This window comes from Gallus gallus, chromosome 3, assembly GCF_016699485.2.
Source record: "Gallus gallus isolate bGalGal1 chromosome 3, bGalGal1.mat.broiler.GRCg7b, whole genome shotgun sequence".
Taxonomy (NCBI): domain Eukaryota; kingdom Metazoa; phylum Chordata; class Aves; order Galliformes; family Phasianidae; genus Gallus; species Gallus gallus.
This window is the reverse complement of record NC_052534.1, coordinates 1,926,922-1,947,577: the sequence shown is the minus strand read 5'-3', so window position 1 is coordinate 1,947,577 and position 20,656 is coordinate 1,926,922. Positions and strand designations below refer to the sequence as shown.

Here is a 20,656-nt window from a genome sequence, read left to right as displayed (position 1 = left end):
AGCCAGAGGGGAAGGCTAAGCGAGGAGGGACAGGAGTTCCTTTTTGGGAAGGAAATGATGGAACAGGGCTCTCAAGGGGAATGATGATGGGTCTTCGCATCCCCTTTACTTAACCTAAACTACAGGCCTGTTCTGAGCAGCAAGCCCAGTGTGGCAAGTAGGTGATCAGGGCTCTGTCACTCTGACGGAGCATCTCCTACTCACTGAGAACAGACAGATTTGTTGTTGTTGCAGTGCCTCTGCCTGTGCTCATCCCCATGCAGTGTGGCCACTCCTGGAGATGCACAGCCCTGCAGCTATCCCTCCACCCCTCAGCTGGCAGAGAAGGAGAAAACTTAGCATGCCAAAAAGTGCTGCAGAAAGACAGCCAAAGAAGAGGTGAGGAGGAGGTGTGGTGGTGGTACTACCGGTGCCTCATTGGCAGCGGTGGAGGCTTCATCCCTTCTTCCTCACAGCCTCTGTCACCCTCTCTTCTCTTGCCCTGCTCTGGCATGGGTCCTGCAGCTCAGCACAGCCTTCTCAGTGTTCATTTCTTGGAAGGAAACTTTTTGGAGCATTCTCTGCCTTTTATTCAGACTTACTCATACGGCTGTCGGAAGGGAAGAAAACAAGAAGAGGAAAAGGGAGCCGACAGAAATTAGAAAAGGAAATAATTCATCACATATGATGTGTATCAGTGAATAAAATTATTTGGAATCTCTCTGTGGCAATATAATTACCTTTTATTTAAAAAGTGGACTATTAACTTCATTGTCCCCTGCAGCCACTGGGTAAATGTGTAGCTGTGGCCCACTGGAATGGTTTGTTTGCCCAGAGCCAGACTGGGCTTTGGTGTTTGTGTGGGTCAGGGCTCCAGGTGAGGTCTCTGCTCAGTCCTTTCCCAGCCCTAAGCCCAAATAACGTCTCGTTCCAGCTGACAGGCTTTAGGCTTTGTGGTAGATGGACCTGATTTCCTCTGACTGTCCCAGTGGTGATGCTGGTGGGAGGCTCTCAAGAGCAACAGTTGGAGGTGCTACCTGCTGAAAACACAGCTTTTAGAGAAAGAAATGAATTATTGGAGACCCTGCCCTTAATTGCGTCTGTTTGAATGGTGAAGTGCTGGTGGCTCTACCTTTGGTTTTATTACTGCTGTTGCTTTTTAAAGTTTGGGTAATGGTATTAGTAGTATGGCATAGTGTTTTGGCATTGTTCTTCTTCAAAAGAATAGTCCGTGCAACAATGGTGTTGTTGAGACTTCATGAAACACATTTTGCCAATCTTATTAAAATATGGCTGCCAGGAGCTGGCATCTGTCCTGTTCAGACAACAGGAGCCTCCTTTGCAGAACTGTATTTTTTAAATACACAATAGTAGCAGTGCTTCTCAATTCATAAACCATACTGTGTTTCTTTCTGGAGACTTTGGGGAGCATTTTCCTTTTCTATTCAAGTTAATTAATCAGGATCATTAATCAGGATCATCAAGTCTCAGTTAAGACTGAGAAGTTAATTTCGACTTTAGGAGACATTTTTTGCTTTTGGCAAAAACCAAATTTTTCCTTTTACTTTGGGCAAAAACCACTATGCTAAAGGAGTGAACCAGCCCTGGTGTTTATTGAAAACCGTGATGGTAAAATTAACAGAGAATACTGAGAGTGATAAACAGAAAAGTTCAGAAAGTCTTTTGCAGTACATAAATGCAGCCATATCATTATTATTATTTATTTTTATTATTATTTTATTATTATATATAATTATTATTATTTAATAATAATAATAACAACAATCATTGGAATAGCATCAGCACTGCTGATAAGGACAGCACCAGCAGCTGCTTGTAACTCATTAATATGGACCATTAATATCATGCCTTTTGTAACCTGGAGGGCCGTGAGGAAGGATGAGGGTAATAAGGAAAAGCCTGTTTTGTCAGTTTGTTTCCCACTTGTGCTGATGGTGCCCACCCCTAGGAAAAGGTGAGTCATGAGGCAGCACATGTGGCATGCTGAAGGGAGAAGTAGCTACCACAGCCAGGAGTGGACCTACTTATCTCCTGTCCCTGCTGTGCTTCCTGTGTCCCAATGGCTCCGTGTCACTTGCTTTTGGTTGAAGGCATTTCAACAGTACAGTTTTCCAAAAATGGAAAAAAAAAGAGAAGAGAGATTTGACAGGCCAGATGGAGGAGAACTGAATCAAGTGGTAACAATTAACTCCTCTTTCTCTTCCCCCCCCCCCCCCCTTTAAATAGCATAACAACTCAACATTTATCGGACCAAAAATCAAGCAGTTAGTTGACATTAAGGTGGGATGAAGAAGTCTCTGGCTTTGGCTCGGGTTGTCTTTCATGGCAAGCAGAAATGAAGGAGGTGCCTGCTCAGGTGCTCTGGTCTCTGATGGCAAAAGGTCTCAGGTGTGTGCTCGAGTCACCCATGGGACCAGCATTGTGGCAGCACCCCTGGGTTCTGATTGAAGCAAGCACAGGGAAATAGAGGGTCTGCAGAACCAGGTGGTCACCCCAAGGTGTGATGCTGTGTAGCTGTTTTGCCTCTCTTCTTCCCCAAAGCGCCTGCATGTCCGGAGAGCAGCTTTTCTGGATCCAACCCTGACTTTTGAGAAATGGAGGAAGCTCTTCCAAAACACATTGGCACGCAGATGCAGATTATTCCATTACTCACTTGGCAATGGTTGGACTTGGGCGCCTTGCACCAGAATGTGCTTCACTCCCAGCAGTGGCATCTAGCTGACAGCTTCTCCTCCCAGCTGGTCCCTTCCCCAGCCCATATCTGGCATGGCTGCTGGTGCTGCGGGCACGGCCGCAGCCTTGTGTTGTGCCCAGGTATCGGGAGCTTGCTGGGTTACTCTGTGAGCGCAGTGAGGAAGGATCAGCTCTGTTATTTTTGTAATTTAGAAAAACCTCTGAATGCTGAGAGCAGGCATATCTTCCTGTTTTATTAAGTAATTGTGCCAACTGCCCTGAAAGGCACTCAAATGCCAGTATCCATTCCAGTCATTTGTTAACAGTTTTTCAGATCAGAATCTAAATCTGTTGCTCACGTGTTCCAACTTAATTCACTTCTGTTGGGGCCGTGGAAGGTAGGATCAGTTCCAAGAGGCATTTTAGGTACTACATGGTGCTCCTTAGAAATGTGGTGTGGTATCACTGGCTGGCTGTGGGCTGGGGTGCTCAATAGAAATAAATTTGTGGTCATGGGTGAGTGGTTGTTGATGAGACCCACTGGGTTTCTGCCTGGCTCTTAGTGGCCATGCATTCCTGTTTGCTACTGAGCGTCTCAATACAGTCTTCATAGGGTTGAGAAAAAGAGGGGTGGGGTGTATTGGTGCAGGAGTTGTGCATGACATCCAAGACTTCATCTCCTGTGGTTCTGAGGGTTTTGTGCAAGCCTGTGAACCAGATCCTTGGCACTGATGCCACCACAAAAAGCAAAGGGGGAGTGGGGCTGCACCATGCTTCTGTGCTGCCCATGGGGACTGGGGCCAGTTCTGCAAAGGTGAGGGAAATTGTCAGTAAGACTGTCTGGGAGGAAAAATGTACACAGAGAACTGTAAATGGTAACTGGAAACTGCTTTTATTCTGATCTGACCAGGAAGGAGAAGGCAACCTTGGCCAAAAAGAATGCTAGAAATACAGGTACTCCTGGAGGGCTCATGGCTGGGTTTAGGTGAAGGGAGCATCAAGTTAGTAGTATTTGATCAATATTTCTGCTGAAGAGCTGGAAAGACGCAATGTTACATTTGTGTGTCATAGGCATATGGTGATGTTTTTTCTATGCCATTAGTAGCTGAGGAGGATTTTATGTGAGGTTGAATGGAGATAAATATTTTTAAATGAAAAAGCCCTGACAACTTGCACCCAAGAATCCCTTAATGTTGGCAAGTGATGCTTGTTCTTTATAAAGTTTACAGACTGGGAAAATAATGTCCACAGGTGACTGGGTAACTGGGAGACCACTAGTAATACTTTGCTTATCTGCTCAGGGCAAAATAATTGAGGAGCTGGCATAAGATTCAATTGATAAAGAATTAAGGCTAAAATATAATACATGCCACTCAAATTTATGGAATACAGATCTTGTCAAATAAACCTGATCTCATTCTTCAGGATGACAAGCTTGGTTGATAAATGCAGATGAAATAGACTTTGCAAGGTGTTAGACATGGTTCCGCATGAGATGGAAGAATAAGTGCTGTGCGGTGTTGATGGCATGGGCAGGAGGAGGGAGATGTGTGACCTCAGGATGCAGTTTTGCATGGAGGTATCATGGGAAGTAAGCCCATGTGTTTGTCGATGCCTGCACTTGCATGGAGATACAGAAAACTATCAGAGAATCCTAGGATACATTGAGTTTGAAGCGACTTTAAAGCCCACCCAGCCCCAACTGCTGTTTGCCTTGAGCGCTTCCAGGAATGGGACATCCACAGCTCCTCTGGGCAGCCTGTGCCAGCACCCATCCACTCACTGAGTGAAAAGCTGTGAAAAAAAAACCAAGTTTTGGTGAGGAACTGGGAGGAGCTCAAGCTTTTTCTTTTAGAAAACTGAATTTGCCATGCCCTCTGTGTGCTTCCTTGGTATGTGGGGGGCATTGTGTATACCAAGGCACTTTCCAGTGGATCACCAACAAGCAAACAACAGGAGAGAAGGGATAGAGGTGGAGCCATGCGCTGGGGTGGTGGCATCCTGCTTCACATCTGGGTTTGGGACACTCATGTAAGTCTCTCGGAAGTTGCTGGAAAACCCTGGTGGCATTGCAGTGCCAAAGTGTCCTATCCCATTGCCCTGGTGGAAGGTGAGGCAAACTGTGAAATGAAGCATCCACTGGATCCCTTCCAGCCTGGGCTGCTACAGGAGCACAACCAGCCATGATGGGGTGGGATAAAGGGAAGGTGAGACTCCTCCAAACCCTCTGAATTTCTCATGTCTCTGCGTGCCGGTAATGAGTGAGCAATTGCCATAATTCTTACCAGTTGGCAAAGCCTGTGTTAAGCTGGTCTGTCCATAGCCTCCGTAATTAATCAAGCACTAATAGACAAATTGGAAATTGTCTCTTCAGAGTGGGAGGTGGAGGCAAACCACAGGTGGATTTTAACTGTTTCACTGCTTTATTTTATTGCCCAGCTTTATGACACTCTTTTGAAAATGGTCAGTTGTTTGAGATTAGGGAAGTTTTGCACATAAACATTATTTTAAATTTAAATTGTTGTCTTGATTACCAAACATGGATGGCAAATTAAAAACTTGTTTTTCAGGAAAGCAAATGAAGAATAATATTACATTTTACACTCCACTAAATCAATGTAGTCCTAATTTTACCATGCAGGAAATCAATTCTAGTCTTTATAACGGTCGAAGATATTTTGAACAAAGTAATTTTGCAAATTATGGCAAGTAACACATTTATTGATGACTGTAGTTTAGGAATTTAGAATTTGTGAGCACTGTAATATAATAAGGCTGTACTGGCAGGAGCTGAGTGAAACACAGATTATATGGTGAAACTGTAATGCATCATTTGCTATTAGTGGACTGGTAATAATTACTAGTTTCAAAGCAGCTTTTTCCATGTAATCTTTAGTCTCAGTCGTAACAGCCCTTCTCATTGACATTATGATTACACTAGCTGCCCTTATGATCTGGAATATCTAGTTGATGGGAATACTAAAATGCGATAGTGAGCACTGTATGTTGTATTCTCATTATAAGATAAAAAGCTATTTTCTCTGTGCTGATACATAAAATAGAGAAACAAGGTAGCCTTACTTTGTCAATGCACCATGACAGTGACGTGCGACTTGTAGTGCATTGGTAAAAACTTCCACTTTGTTACAGCAAAGCAAGATGAAATTTTCGTGTTTAATTTTTTTTTTTCTGAGCTCACAAATGAGCAGAATGAATGTGAAAGCCCAATTGAATTTCGCTCTAATTTCAACAGATTTAAGTATTTATCTGCACTCGCTTGCCTGGTGCATAGCAAGCACTGCGATGCATTTTATTTGAACGCTGGCTGCGGTTGAAGGACGAGATGTCAAATATTCCAAGAGCTTTTAAAGTGGCTTAAAGTGTTAAACGCCTGCTGGAGATGGCCGAGGTGTGTTTTACTCACCCAATTCAGATTGTCAGGCCAAATGTGTAATGATGGAGGAAGTGGGTGGCTGCAGCGTTTCTCTACTGCCGGTGCTGCAGGCTGCCTGCCTGCCGTATTCCCATCTCACCATTCAGCTCATTGTACGACACCCAGATGAAGCTGTTCTCCTCAACTGAGATGGAAAATAAGACGGTAGTGGATAAAATTATGTTTTCTTTCCATATCTGCTTTTTTTACCCTTTATCCTTTAATTCCCATTTCTTCATACTAGGCAATTACATGAAACCTTATTTGGGTAACTCTCACATTGTCTCATGCTGAGATTTACCTGCAGTGGTTTGGCTGGAGCTGGAAGTCCCCTGGGCACAGCTTGCTTGGGAAGACCCTGGGGGTATTTTTGTTATTTGTACTTGGCAAGTCTCAGGGATGTTTTTTTTTTATTTTTATTTTTTTTAATCACTGAAATAGCAACTCTATAGAACAGCTAGGCAGGACTGGAAACTATTTTTGTGCTCATCTTAGCTCTAGTTGCAGGTTACCAGCATTGAGCAACAATTGCGTGCAGAGATGGAAGTTGCTTATGCATAAACTTGCCAGGACTGATAGGGCAACAATGAGCACGTTTCTATCTCCCACTGCTCTTCCAATTGTGCCCTCAAAAATTTATTAATTTCCCTTGCTTTGCAATATATCATCGGGGGCTGCTTTCTTCTGCCATGATTAGCTTGCTTTTTGCTTAGTTACTTATTAGTTGGTTGCTCGTTCATAATGCCCATGTTATCTCCCAAAATAAATGACTGTGTAACAGAGTGTGCTTGCTCCCTGCTGCCATGTCGTTCACCAGCCTCAGCCCCTCTGCAGTGCTCCAGCCCACCCCCTGCTTGTCTGCAACTTTCTGTGTCCTGCTGCTTGGCCCAGGCCCTATTCCACAGTTCTGAGTTCAGCTGTGAGCTGGGAAGAGGAGTGGAGCTTCCCCCAGCCCTGAATGCTCCCCTCTCCCCACCTGGCTGTGGCCTTGTGTGGTAGGACAGCTCAGGCGTGGAGGCGATTAAACATTTACGCTGCTGTTGTGTTGTTTTGCAGGTAAAGAAGAGCCCAGCAGCTACACGTGCACGACTTGCAAACAACCTTTCAACAGCGCCTGGTTCCTCTTGCAGCACGCACAGAACACGCACGGCTTACGGATCTACCTAGAAAGCGAGCATGGCAGCCCCCTGACACCACGGGTTGGTATCCCATCAGGACTAGGTGCAGAGTGCCCTTCCCAGCCACCTCTCCATGGGATTCACATTGCAGACAATAACCCTTTTAACCTGCTCAGAATACCCGGCTCGGTCTCGAGAGAGGCGTCGGGGCTGGGAGAAGGGCGATTCCCACCCACGCCGCCCCTCTTTAGCCCTCCCCCGAGGCACCATTTGGATCCGCATCGCATAGAGCGCCTGGGTGCCGAAGAAATGGCTCTGGCCACCCATCACCCTAGTGCCTTTGACAGGGTGCTGCGACTGAACCCCATGGCGATGGAGCCCCCTGCTATGGATTTCTCCCGGAGGCTGCGGGAGCTGGCCGGCAACACGTCCAGTCCGCCCCTGTCCCCGAGCAGGCCCAGCCCTATGCAAAGGCTGCTGCAGCCCTTCCAGCCTGGCAGCAAACCCCCGTTCCTGGCCACACCACCTCTTCCTCCTCTGCAGTCCGCTCCTCCTCCCTCCCAGCCACCAATGAAGTCCAAGTCCTGCGAGTTCTGTGGGAAGACCTTCAAGTTCCAGAGCAACTTGGTGGTCCACCGCAGGAGCCACACTGGGGAGAAGCCCTACAAGTGCAACCTGTGTGACCACGCCTGCACTCAGGCCAGCAAGCTGAAGCGCCACATGAAGACACACATGCACAAGTCATCACCCATGACAGTGAAGTCAGATGATGGGCTCTCCACTGCCAGCTCCCCTGAGCCAGGCACCAGCGACCTGGTTGGCAGTGCCAGCAGTGCCCTCAAGTCAGTGGTGGCCAAGTTCAAGAGTGAGAATGACCCCAACATGATCCCCGAGAATGGAGATGAGGAGGAAGAGGAAGAGGAGGAAGAGGAGGAAGAAGAGGAGGAGGAAGAAGAGGAGGACTTGACCGAGAATGAGAGGCCAGATTATGGCTTCGGGATGAACCTGGAGGCAGCCCACCACCACGAAAACAACTCACGGGCTGGAGAGGAGAGCCGGTCAATGCCAGATGTCATGCAAGGTATGGTTCTCAGCTCCATGCAGCACTTCAGCGAGGCCTTCCACCAGGTGCTGGGGGAGAAGCACAAACGGGGCCACCTCTCTGAGGCCGAGGTACACAGGGACACTTGCGATGAAGACTCGGTGGCTGGTGAGTCCGACCGCATTGACGACGGTGCGGTCAACGGCCGGGGCTGCTCCCCTGGGGAGTCTGCCTCAGGCGGCCTGTCCAAAAAGCTGCTGCTAGGTAGTCCCAGCTCCCTGAGCCCCTTCTCCAAACGCATCAAGCTGGAGAAGGAGTTCGATCTACCCGCCACCGCCATGCCCAACACCGAAAATGTTTACTCACAGTGGCTGGCTGGCTATGCTGCCTCGCGGCAGCTGAAGGACCCCTTCCTCAGCTTCGGTGACTCCCGACAATCGCCCTTCGCCTCCTCCTCTGAGCACTCGTCAGAGAATGGCAGCCTGCGCTTCTCCACGCCGCCGGGAGAGCTGGATGGTGGCATCTCGGGCCGAAGCGGCACGGGAAGTGGAGGGAGCACCCCGCATATTAGTGGCCCGGGCCCTGGCAGGCCCAGCTCAAAAGAGGGCAGACGCAGCGACACTTGTGAGTACTGTGGGAAAGTCTTCAAGAACTGTAGTAATCTCACTGTCCACAGACGGAGCCACACGGGCGAGCGGCCCTATAAGTGTGAGCTTTGCAACTACGCCTGCGCCCAGAGTAGCAAGCTCACCCGGCACATGAAAACACATGGTCAGGTGGGAAAGGACGTTTACAAATGCGAGATTTGTAAGATGCCTTTTAGCGTGTACAGTACCCTGGAGAAACACATGAAAAAATGGCACAGTGATCGAGTCTTGAATAATGAGATAAAAACTGAATAGAGGTATATTAATACTCCCTGTCCCCGCCCCGGCTCCCTGTAGAGGTTTTTTAGTCCCTTGTGATTAAACTAATGGAAGCTAAGGAAATTTGGAAAGTGCTTGTCACCAGCACACCTGTTTATTTTCTTTTTGTTCTCACCGTTTGAATGCATGATCTGTATCGGGGCAATACTATTGCATTTTACGCAAACTTTGAGCCTTTCTCTTGTGCAATAATTTACATGTTGTGTATGTTTTTGTTTTTGTTTTATTTTTATTTTGAATTAGACAGCATGTATGGTATGTTATGGCTATTTTTTAAATTGTCCCTGATTAGTTGCTGAGCAAACATGTTGCTGTTTCCAGTTCCATTTGGGAAAAAAAAAAAAAAAAAAAAAAAAAAAAAGAAAGAAAAGAGGAAAAAAAAAGAGGAAAAGAGAAAATCGAAACAAAACAAAAACAAGAGCAAACAGAACCGACCATGCTGCATACATCCTGTAATACATATCATGTACAGTTTTGTTTTGTGACGTGTGAAGGAATGCGCGCTCTGGGTAACCCTCTACGGACAGGACCGATAGCACTGAAGAGGCGTCACGTTAGCTAGATTTCTGTCTTAAAAGAATAAACGTGTCGATTGGACAGAGTACCGCTTAGGAACAGGCATTTACTTGAAGCCCAGCCCTCCGCCACCGGTAACTGAGAGGTAAATTCCTATTCTCATTTGGTTTAAAACACAAAATCTGAGTGCCTTGGATCTCTTGCGAGCGATGCTGACGACTCCTTTCTGCTCCCTCTGCACTCGTAGCTCATCTCGGCGCTGAGCCCGCGTGAGGAGCGAGGACGTGGGGACGTGGGGACGTATGAGGAGGAGCAGCCCCAGCCCCAGCCCCAGCCCCAGCCCCAGCCCTGACGGCGGCAGCCCCCCTCCGCCTGCTCTCTCCCAGTCCCGACCCTTCGTGCTGGTGTAGAGACTGCCTCGCTCCTGGAGCGTGCAAAGAGATAGGAGCTCCCTGCCCCACTCTTGTACCCCCCCATACTGATGGTTAAATAGAATGTGAAATGCGCAGAGCCCTCCACCATGGTTAAACACACAAGTAAGGAAATTCGTTTTATGAAGATATTTACTTTTAATAATATCTTTTATTGATTCTGGCACAAAAACAAATAAATCCCGAGCCACTCGGTTGTCAAGCTGACAATTGAATTATAAACTTTAAGACCTCATGTACCATGTAAAAAAAATAAAGAAGACTGGCAATAATATTTCACCGAGTGTAACAGATAGAGGAGTGAAAAATAATTGTGATTTATCAGCACAACGTGGTACTGTTTGCCATATAATCTAGAGCAGGTGTATAAGCTAATATTGATATGATGGTGATTAACTATGAACTATTAAGTCTTGCCTATAATGTGACGCTCTGGAGAAGTAACGGAGAATTAAAAAAAGAGAGAGAAAAAAGATAAAGAGTAGCAGTGTATGTCTGTGCTCCCTAAAGTTGTACTTCATTTTTTTTCATGCTCTTTGTGCTCTTTGTGTTGACATGAAAGAGGATTCGTTGTGTTCTCACTAAGCTAGCACCTGCCCCGTTGGTATTCAGATAGCACTTGACTCTGCCTGTGATGGCTGTATCTTTCCTCTAATCAAAGGTACAGAGGTTGAGTATAAAATAAGACTGCTCAGATAGGACAATTAAATGCACTGTACAATTTTCCCTGTTTACAGGTCTATACTTAAAGGGAAAAGTTGCAAGAATGCTGAAAAAAAAAATAACAAACAGAAAATTGAACACAATCTCATTGATAAACATAAAAAAAAAAACCTAAAAAGAACCCAACCCAACAAGCATTGCCAGCCATGTACTTGAGTAACGAGCTTATCTCCTTGGACGCAACACTGCAGCGCTGTGAATGGATACAGACTCTACACTCACATAACAGAAACGATCTCTTTCGCTCCTACAGTGCGAAGATTTTTTTTGTACAAAACTTTTTTAAATATAAATGTTAAGAATTTTTTTTAAAAAGGAAAAAAAAAACAACCCCAACACTTCATTATGTTTAGGGGGAAACTGTATTTTAGGGTTTATTGTCTTGGTGGTGTACCAGACTTGTTACTCATTTAAAATGGTAGTGGAGATTCTATGCCTTTGATATACACAGCTCTTCAGGTTGTACAAAACATGCATCGGGGAAAGGTTTAAGATTATATAGTACTTAAATATAGGAAAATGCACACTCATGTTGATTCCTATGCTAAAATACATTTATGGTCTCTTTTTTCTGTATTTCTAGAATGGTATTTGAATTAAATGTTCATCTAGTGTAGGCACTATAGTATTTATATTGAAGCTTGTATTTTTAACTGTTGCTTGTTCTCTGAAAAGGTATCAACGTACCTTTTTTGGTAGTGGAAAAAAAAACAGGCTGCCACAGTATATTTTTTTAATTTGGCAGGATAATATAGTGCAAATTATTTGTATGTTTCAAAAAGACAAACACGCGTGACATTGTACAGATCAGAGGCCATATGATGGCTGTGTGGGGGAAAGCTGTTGAAATGTCACGCTGCTGCCGTCACAGAGGGTTGTACATATCTTTTTGTTCTTTTTTTCCTGCTGCCATACTGTATGCAGTACTGCAAGCTGATAACGTTGGTTTGTTACGTAGTGTGCTTTATGTCCCTCTCCTTCTATCACCCTACATTCCAGCATCTTACCTTCATATGCAGTAAAAGAAAGAAAGAAAGAAAAAAAAAGCTTAAAAAAAAGCTAAAAAAACAACAAAAAAAAAAACAACAAAAAAATAAAAAAACGTTTTGCAGTTTTTTTCATTGCCAAAAACTAAATGGTGCTTTATATTTAGATTGGAAAGAATTTCATATGCAAAGCATATTAAAGAGAAAGCCCGCTTGAGTCAATACTTTTTTGTAAATGGCAATGCAGAATATTTTGTTATTGGCCTTTTCTATTCCTGTAATGAAAGCTGTTTGTCGTAACTTGAAATTTTATCTTTTACTATGGGAGTCACTATTTATTATTGCGTACGTGCTCTGTTCAAAACAGAGGCACTGAATTTGAGCTTTTGTTTTTCTTTGGGGTTTTTTTTTGGGGGGGGGGGAATTTTTTTTATTTTTATTTTTATTTTATTTTATTTTTTAATTTGGATGACCAAAGGTCATTACAACCTGGCTTTTTATTGTATTTGTTCCTGGTCTTTGTTAAGTTCTATTGAAAAAACCACTGTCTGTGTTTTTTTGGCAGTTGTCTGCATTATCCTGTTCATACACCCATTTTGTCCTTTTACTGAAAAAATAAAAAAAAAAACCTTAAAGTACACACTGTCGCTTCGGCGTCCTCATTCGGCACAGGCGCAGCCCTGGGCCGCAGCAGCAGGCGGTGGCTCGGCTGCTCTGGTGGGCTCTGGGCCCTTGTGCTGCTCCGGGCCAGGCAGGGTGGCCCCCCTGGGCCTTTTTGGACAGAAGCGCGGGTTTGTGGGGCCTTAACATCCGGGCTCCAGGCCCACGGCACCCTTTGTGCTGTGTTCTACAAGTGCTGCGTGCGCAGCACCTCGTGGCCAAGCACCCACCTCTGTGGTTCTGTCTCTTGCTGTTCCTGCTGTAACTTTGGATTGAACACTTTTCATTTTATTCTTTTCTTCCTTTTTTTTTTTTTTTTTCTTTTTCATTTGGTTTCTGTGAAGCTTTCCAGTTGTTCTGTCGTCTCCTTGTGATGGCATCATTCATTGCCTGTATTTCACCCTTCTGAAGGGGGAGCTGGGATGCAGAAGGGAAAGGTTGCATGTCACCTGTGTATGAAAAGAAAAATAACCACTTTTTTGAGGAAAAAAAGAGGAAAGCTCAATTTTAGCTTCAGCCAGGAGGAAGGGAGACCAGAGTGGGGCTGCCCGAGGGAGCCGCAGGTTTCTCTGTGTTACCTTTCATGTAGGCAATAGTCATGTGCCCTGTAGAGGCTTGATGGGGCCATGTGCCACACATGACTAACACATGGAAGGGCGGAAAGTATGCCTTGATGACAATGGCTCTTGTGCTGGGCAGACCTTGGTTTGCACTCACCTCTCCAGGAGTGCAGCCCCGTGGCTGCAGCCTGAATGCCGAAACTGAAGCCACAGAGCCACAGTGTTTCCCAGCAGTGCAGAGCCCAGGCACAGCGCAACCCATGCTCCAGGAACATCTGAATTTCTACATCTCTGTACCTGAGAGCAGTGTTTGGTAGCAGCATTGCTGCCAATCATAGCTCAGACCCTATCCGCTGGAGAGGAGGAACGCGTTTCTGTGGCACAGACCCATTGCCATTAGTATTTAATATTGTCTAAATTGAGTGATTTATAGAATGAAGGCACTGAAACAGTATCAGGAATTCAGGCTACAGATGTTTCGTATTTATTATGTTTCCAAGCGTGGAGACAAATACAGGAATAAGCAATCCCATGATTTTGCTTGGCGTTGGAGGCTGTGGCTGTCTGATGAAATACAGTTTCAGGGTTTATCGGAGCGCAGAGTTTCTACAGCAAGCAAAGAGATGCCAGCTGTTGCTACAGCTTGTGCATGCTCCGGTTGTATGTTTTCCCTCATAAATGCTAAGAACTGTTTTGAGACTGTGTGGGAAGGTCACAGTACCGTGCAGGAGCGTGATGCAGCAGGCAGAATCACTGCCAGGCCCCACAAGTGCAATGTGGAGCCGCCGGCACCCACTGCCCTGTGCTAGGATGGGCTCCACTGGCCCTGACTGGTTTGCGGTGTGCTTGGCTCCTGACACTGCCGCAAATCATACCGAAACAGGTTGGCTTCAAAGTAAACAGAACTAAAGGAAGGTTTTCCTTTGTGAGGTGCAGCCATGTGCTCTAGGTGTGGGGCAACCACCCCAGCACACTGGAGGGATGTGGCTGGTGGGTTGTCCACATAGCCCTGCAACAGCGCTGTGGCCGAGCTCCTGAGCATGATCAAAGTGATTCCCATAGAAGCGGTGCCCCGTGCAGTGGTGTGGGGCTCGTCGTGGCAGTACTCTGGGTGCATCTCAACAGGTGGTGCAGGGTCAGCAGTGCAGTGCTTGGTGATAGCTGCGTGGAGGGATGTGTGCCGGTGCTGGGGGAGGTCAGTGAGGTGTGGGGATCAGTGGTGAGGCAGGTGGGCTTGGTCTGGCTAGAGCCTTAGCAGAGAGCAGAGGCTATTCTGAGGGTCCTGGCAAAGGGTGCGGGACTGGGGGCAGCTTTCACCCCTCACTGCTTAGGGAAGACAATAGGGGCAGGAGTTGCACCCTGGTCTGTGTCACACTTGTCCTCTCCTCTGTCCCCATGCTCTCCAGGTGCGGTGTACCCTCCCGGCTGGCGCGGTGCCCAGGGAGCCTCGGATGCCTGGCAGTTTTCGGATGGAAGTTCAAGAGCACTTAAGTTTTGAGAGGAGGTGAAGCGGGGCCAGCGGCTGGCAGTGCACGTGTCTGGAGGCGTCCCCATCCTGTGGCTTGCTGTGACCCGCAGCACCTGATGTCCCGCCAACGGCAGCGCCCCCCAGCTCCTCCAGCCTGCAGGACTGTCGTATTTATATTTTGTAATAGATTACAACACTACTTTTGTTCAGTTTTTGTTTGTTTATTTCTTTTTCTAAGAACAAAAAAGCAAAAATGCCTACCAAGGTTGAGGGCTGCCCAGGGTCTCTGGCCCTGAGGAGAGGACTCTGCCCACATGTTGGCCCTGTGCGGAGGACCCAGCTCCGTGTGTGTCTCCATTTCCCATAAAGTGCACCTCATGTTATGAATTACAAATAAAGCAAAACAGTGTGGATCCATGGCAGTTGGGCAATCACCATAATAAATGTTGGAGTTTTAGGTTTTGTTCGCTCTTTCTTTACTTTGCCATTGGTAGCCAGGTCAGGGCAGTGACCATGACTGTTGCCTGTTGCCATGCACAGGAGTGGTACTCCATCCCCAACAGGGCTCACACCTGGCCCTTGTGACCATCCTCATGCTCTCCACCTCTGCCCATGTGTGATGGACCCATAGCGACTGCTGTTATCACATTTCTGCTGTTAACCAGTGTGCTTTGGGGTCGACAGTATCTGTGACCTCCTTCGTCGTGGCACTGTTGGCAGTCAGCCCCCAGCCGAGCCCACAGATTTGGGGCAGATTTGGTGTGGCTGAAGCCCAGCACTGCCCCAGCCGCACTGCTCCCTGTGCCTTTGCCTCAGGCCACCACTCCACAGAGCTGTCCCGTGTGCCTTTCCCTGAGTGTAGCCCCCAGACAAGGATTTCACTGGTTGTTTCCCAAGTGCTTTGTGGAACAGAAGATAAGCATGTATTTCTTTGCTGTCTTGGATGGGATTTACGGGCTGTAGCTCTCCAGGACTGTGCTGTGGAGTGGGCTGGGGAATGCAGTAGCTGTGGGTTGGGGATCAGAGCTTGCTTGGGTACTGAGCTGGCAGACTTAAGTCTGAGTCAGGGGCCAGGCAGTCCTGGCAAAATTGCTGTGGGTACCACGGTTTTGCCACTTCTGTGCTAGATTCTGCTCTTTCTGTTTTGTTGTGAGCTGCACTGCACTGGGCTAACAAGGCTCTGCTCCATCCCCAGTTTGTGCTCCTGGCACTGGCTGCTCCACAACTGCTGCCCTGCAGCTCCCATGTGGTGTTGCTCAGCTGTCCCCAGGGCTCTGTGTGCTGAACAGCTCCTGGGGCTGCCCCAGGGCTCCATGTTGTCTGAGTGCAGGCAGAGCCTGGTCATGTGCTTGCTTTGCGGCACTGCTGGAGCAGCTGCTCTGTGCTCCGATGCAGCAGGATGGTGTGGTGGGCTCTTTCTGTGGGCACTGTGTCCTGCAGAAAGGAACCATGCAGGGCCGGGAAGGACTCTGGGGAGTGGCAGAGCATGGCAGGGAAAGGCAATGTGCATCTTTGGGCATAGTGTGGAGGGTAAAGGAAAGCTGTGAGCTGTGTTAACCTGCAGCTGCCAGAACACAAATGCAGTGTGTCTGCATTCCTGAGGTTCAGCATTTATAACAGTCCAAAGAAGAGCACAATCTGATGGCTGGTTCTGCGGGCTGAGGTGAGCAAGGTAGTCAAGGAACTTAGCTTTGATTTTTTTGGCTTGAAAGCTGTTTTCAAACATGAGGGCAATTTTGTCCATGCTGTATTTTATTTCTAAGCCCATCTTCCTGATGCTAACATGCATCAAAGTTCAAGTCTCTTGTGAAGTCGAACCCAAATTTTGTTTTCATGATAACGCATATTCTGGATTCAAGGAATAGTTGAGTTATGGGCTCCTGGCAGCTCAGAGCAGCAAGCAGGCAAGTGGCCGTCAGGTGGGCATGGCTCTCCACAATGGCCCAGAGACAGACCAATATGCTGCAGGCAGCCACACTGCAGCCCTCCTGATGAGAGGAGCGCCTCGTTTGCTCTTGTTCTCACTCTCTATTTCTTCTCCCATAGAGTTCCCCTAGCAGCTGTGGATGGGTTACCACTTGGGTCTGTGTTGTGCCCAATCCTACTTCCAGGTCAACAAAATCCTGCTGCCTTCCATCGCGTGCACCCAGATCATGTCTCTTCCAGGAGCTGCCCTCTCATATTCATCTCCTACAGGGGTCAAACAATATGTTATTCCTTAGGAAAGATGAAGCTATGGTGGAAAAAAAAACAACAAACAACCCTGACAAAAAAAAAAAAAAAAAAAAAAAAAAAAACCACACACACAAAAACACACTCAAAACTCCCACTCCAAAATGGTGGCCCTTGTTCCTTAATCTTGCTGGATAGGGTTACACATCTGGCAGAGGCTTGTTTGTTGCTGCTCATACTTTTATTGCATCTTTAGTGGTGATAAAGCTCAGATGGTGGGAGTAGTGGCTCCAGGGTAATTTCACCTGGCATGTCATGAGGAGCACTGCCCAACAGATGATGACCAGGCAGACAGATGCAGTATGGCCTCACCAAGGCACCTGGGTGGGTTGTAGGGGCGGCATGCTGTGAAGCCACTATGTGCCATGTGCTGTATGCAAGCTGCACGAATGGGTGATGGCGTTTCCGTGTCAGAGCCCAGAGGCATTTGGATGCCACAATCCTGGTGAGGGGGGGGACACTGCAGGGTTGCTCAGGCCCCGATGGTGATCCTGTGGAGAAGCTGACACTCTGTGTGCTTCCAGTGGTGATGTACAGAAGCTCGCACCTTCTTCAAATGTCTGCCAATGCATGTGTCTAAGGGCTATACAGGATTAATTACGGGCCTCCCGTTGGTGGGATATGTGCATGCAAAATGAAGGTTGTATTTGGCTTCTAATATTCAGATCTATATTCCATATTGTGTTGATCAAGAAAACCAACTCAGCCCTGTGCTGAAGAATGTGATGGACTGATGGCTTTCAGAAACGTACTGTAAATTGAGGAGGCTAATAAATACTTGCTATTAATAAAAACAGGGCTACTGCCTTTCCAGTTATTGTGACATTTTACAGCATCTTTAAATTTAAACAGCACAGGAAAATGAAGATGCCTTTGGACCTTCCCTCTCCTGGTGTGGCCTCAGCAGCACTCAGCAGCTGAGGTGCTGGGAGAGGTGAATGCACTATGAGAGGGGCTGGGAGAGGTGTAGGAGCCCACCACTGGGGCAGTGGAGCCCATCACCAAGGCTGCGGGTCCCTGTGCCCATTGCCAGCTGGGTGGGAGGACTGGGTATGGCTGTTGGCCCTGGATGGGCAAGGCCCAACACCCCTGCATGTGGACAGGTTTGCATGGCCCTTTAGTACACGGGGAATATTTTTACCTCTTCCCAGCCCATAGCAGCTGCACCACGCTTACTGTGCCAGGCTGTGCTGTGCACCTCTCAGCAGTGCGGGCACAATTGCTGCTTTCCCTCCCTGTACTGCCTGCACCTTCCCTCTGCAGCAGTGATTGCAGGGAAGGGCAAAAGGCATACCTGGAGCAGAGCCCTGCCATATAAAACAAGGTGTGGAGGCGATGAGTGATCCTAGCCATGGCAGAGCAGGGTTCACAGCACCACTCCTCACAGTGTGTTTCGGGCACCTTGCAAGCCTAGAGCCCACCCCAGAACCATCCCTGCCCACAGCTCCCTGCCTCACTTGTCCCAGATGCAGTTTTGGGGCTTCTGGGAGGGTAGTGCTGGATCAGGAGAGGGGAGACAGGGGCTGGTGGTGCAGAGAAATTATGCATTTTCTGGACTAGCTTGTTCTCTCCTGTGTATTAAACTTTACTTTAATATTCCAGTGACAGTGTTCTATAATTAAACCAAATGTAAGCGGTAGAGGACACCCTTAGCATGGTGCAGGTTCAGGAGGACTGGCCACAACCCAGCTAGGGCTGGGCACCTGCTGTGGCCAGGACGGCCCCAGCCTCTTAAAGGTGATGCTGGGAGCAAAGGAGAAGGTCATCTTAAAAATCACATTTGTTTGAGGCATATATTGAACTCATGAGGGAAAATCTAGCCCCTGAGAGCTAGAAACTAAAGAGCTGAGCCATAAAGCAGTACGATAACATCCTTATTATAGGATGCAAATTAAGGGGCCCAACTCACTTTAAAAAAGCATTCTATTTAATTTTTCGAGGGGGAATACATCTGAAGTTGGCCCATGTGTTTTTTTTTTTTGTTGTTGTTGTTGTTGTTGTTGATGTGTACTTTATATTAAATAAAAAAAGAAGCTGGGACACAGGGGATGGAGCCCTGCCCAGCACCTACTCTGCACAGTGCTCTAATGCAGGTATTTAAGGAGCTATGCACTGTGCTGATGGGGTATCATGGGGTGGCTTTGCCGCAGGGCACATGGCATTGAACACTTCTGTTTAAAATAAAACAGTGGAGAAAGCCCAACATTCTGATGGAATGGGCAAGCTGCAGTCATTCACCCATAGATATTGCTTCAACAGTAAAGACTTCTGGCTGTGGTAGTATCATAGAATCATAGAATGGCTTGTGTTGGAAAGGATTTCAAAGATCATCTAGTTCCAATCCCGCTGCTGCATGCAGGATTGCCAACCACTACATTAGGCATTAGATCAGGCTGCCCAGGGCCCCATCCAACCTGGCCTTGAACACCTCCAGTGGTGTGGCATCCACTGGGCAGCCTGTTGAAGTGCCTCATCACCCTCCTCCTCCAAGCTGCTCTCAGTGTGTCCCCATACCCTTGCCCTGCACACATCCAGGAACTTGTCCACTAGCCCAGGCATTATCAGATGCCCCAGCTTCCCCCTGCCAAACCGCGGCCCATAGAGGCAGCCATCTGTGTGGGGAAATGCTCCCATGCCAGTCCCGGGCAGCAGTGGTGGTTTTGTAGCTGTGAAATGGGGAAGGATGTTCTCCCTGTGGTGTGCAGTGATGGTGCAGAAAGTCACAAATACATTTCTGTGAGGTGGGGACCAGCAATCCACGATAAGGCCTGGCCCTTGAGGGATGAGTTATGGATGAGTGGCAGGCTCTGCCTGTAACAGTGACGCATTGGGCACTCCTTGACATGTTGTTCAGCTTCCGTCTGTGCCTGTTCAGTGTGGCGGGTTTGGCCCAGCAAAGAGCTGGGACAAGTGGGTGCTGCCAGCCAGGGTTCTTGTGGATTGGTCAAGGCTGTGTGAATACTCTCAAGTTGACCCTTGCAAGGCTTATTTTTGACATTTGCTTTTTCCCCTATGGGCAGTGTCAAGCTCTCCTGCTCTGCTGTCACCCTGGAGATGAGCAGGATGAGCTCAGGCTGCAGTGTTGCACATGGGAGCTGCCTCTGTTGCTCCCCATCCCTAAGAGGTCTGTACCTTTGACCTCAGCATGTCCCCACCTCCCTGGGTATCACAATGTGCCCAGTGGGGAACTTGGGTATTGTCATCAACCTTCTGTTGCTTGAGACTGCAGGGGAAACTGTGCACATTCTGCACTTCCTGTGCTGCCTTATGGGGGTTTGAGGAAGGGGATCTATTTTTCACAGCATTTCTTTCCTGCCTGATGGAAATGAGGCAATTGCCAGCTGTATATGTTATCTCTTGCTAGGTTGCTCTGGGGGCATGCACCTCTCAGCCTCGTGTCTGCATCCTCTCCTGGTGTAGCAGTAAAGCCGCAGTGACGTTATTACTCTGCAGCTGACTGCCCAGGTACCCAGCTCCTGCCCCATAGCCACCATCGGCAGCGAGGCCCCTCCAAGACTACAGCACAGCAGCAGAGATCTGCACCTCCAGCTGTTGTTTAAGAGAAAGTGGGGGAGACTTAGTCTTAAAGAATAATTCAGAAGTAGTGAGAACCCAATGGAAAAAAAATAACTTTCCCTTGGCATGCCACCCTCTGCCTGTGTGCTCCCTGCTCCTTCCTGTCCCAGGCCTTCTGCTCAGCGAATGCCTCCTGTACATTCCTCTGTCCAAATGCTGCCAATGAAAACCTTCAGCATCCCAGGCTCTGGATCCTTTAAACTCCAGCAAGCTATGTGCATATTGTGCATATTGTGTATTTTTGTTAGAGAATGCTTGGTCAAGGTGCTGCACGCTCATCCCCCATAGTTCATGTAAACAGATTTGCAGCAT

General features: G+C 47.5%; 1 protein-coding gene across 8 annotated transcripts in view; it reads left to right on the top strand.

Annotated features, from left to right (window-relative positions):
• The window catches only part of BCL11A (B-cell CLL/lymphoma 11A), a 58,895-nt gene extending 43,902 nt beyond the window's left edge, over positions 1-14,993 (top strand). For 4 of the 8 annotated variants that reach the window (NM_001031031.2, XM_015283300.4, XM_015283305.4 and 1 more), the window contains one exon: positions 7,163-12,488. In NM_001031031.2, coding sequence (NP_001026202.2) covers positions 7,163-9,168 — 2,006 coding nt within the window. In that variant the 3' untranslated portion in view covers positions 9,169-12,488. Of the gene's footprint in view, positions 1-7,162; positions 12,489-14,474 lie in introns of those variants that run through there. The other 4 variants (XM_040696976.2, XM_015283304.4, XR_001465568.4 and 1 more) reach the window with 3 other exon arrangements.
• Positions 14,994-20,656: the final 5,663 nt, after the last annotated feature.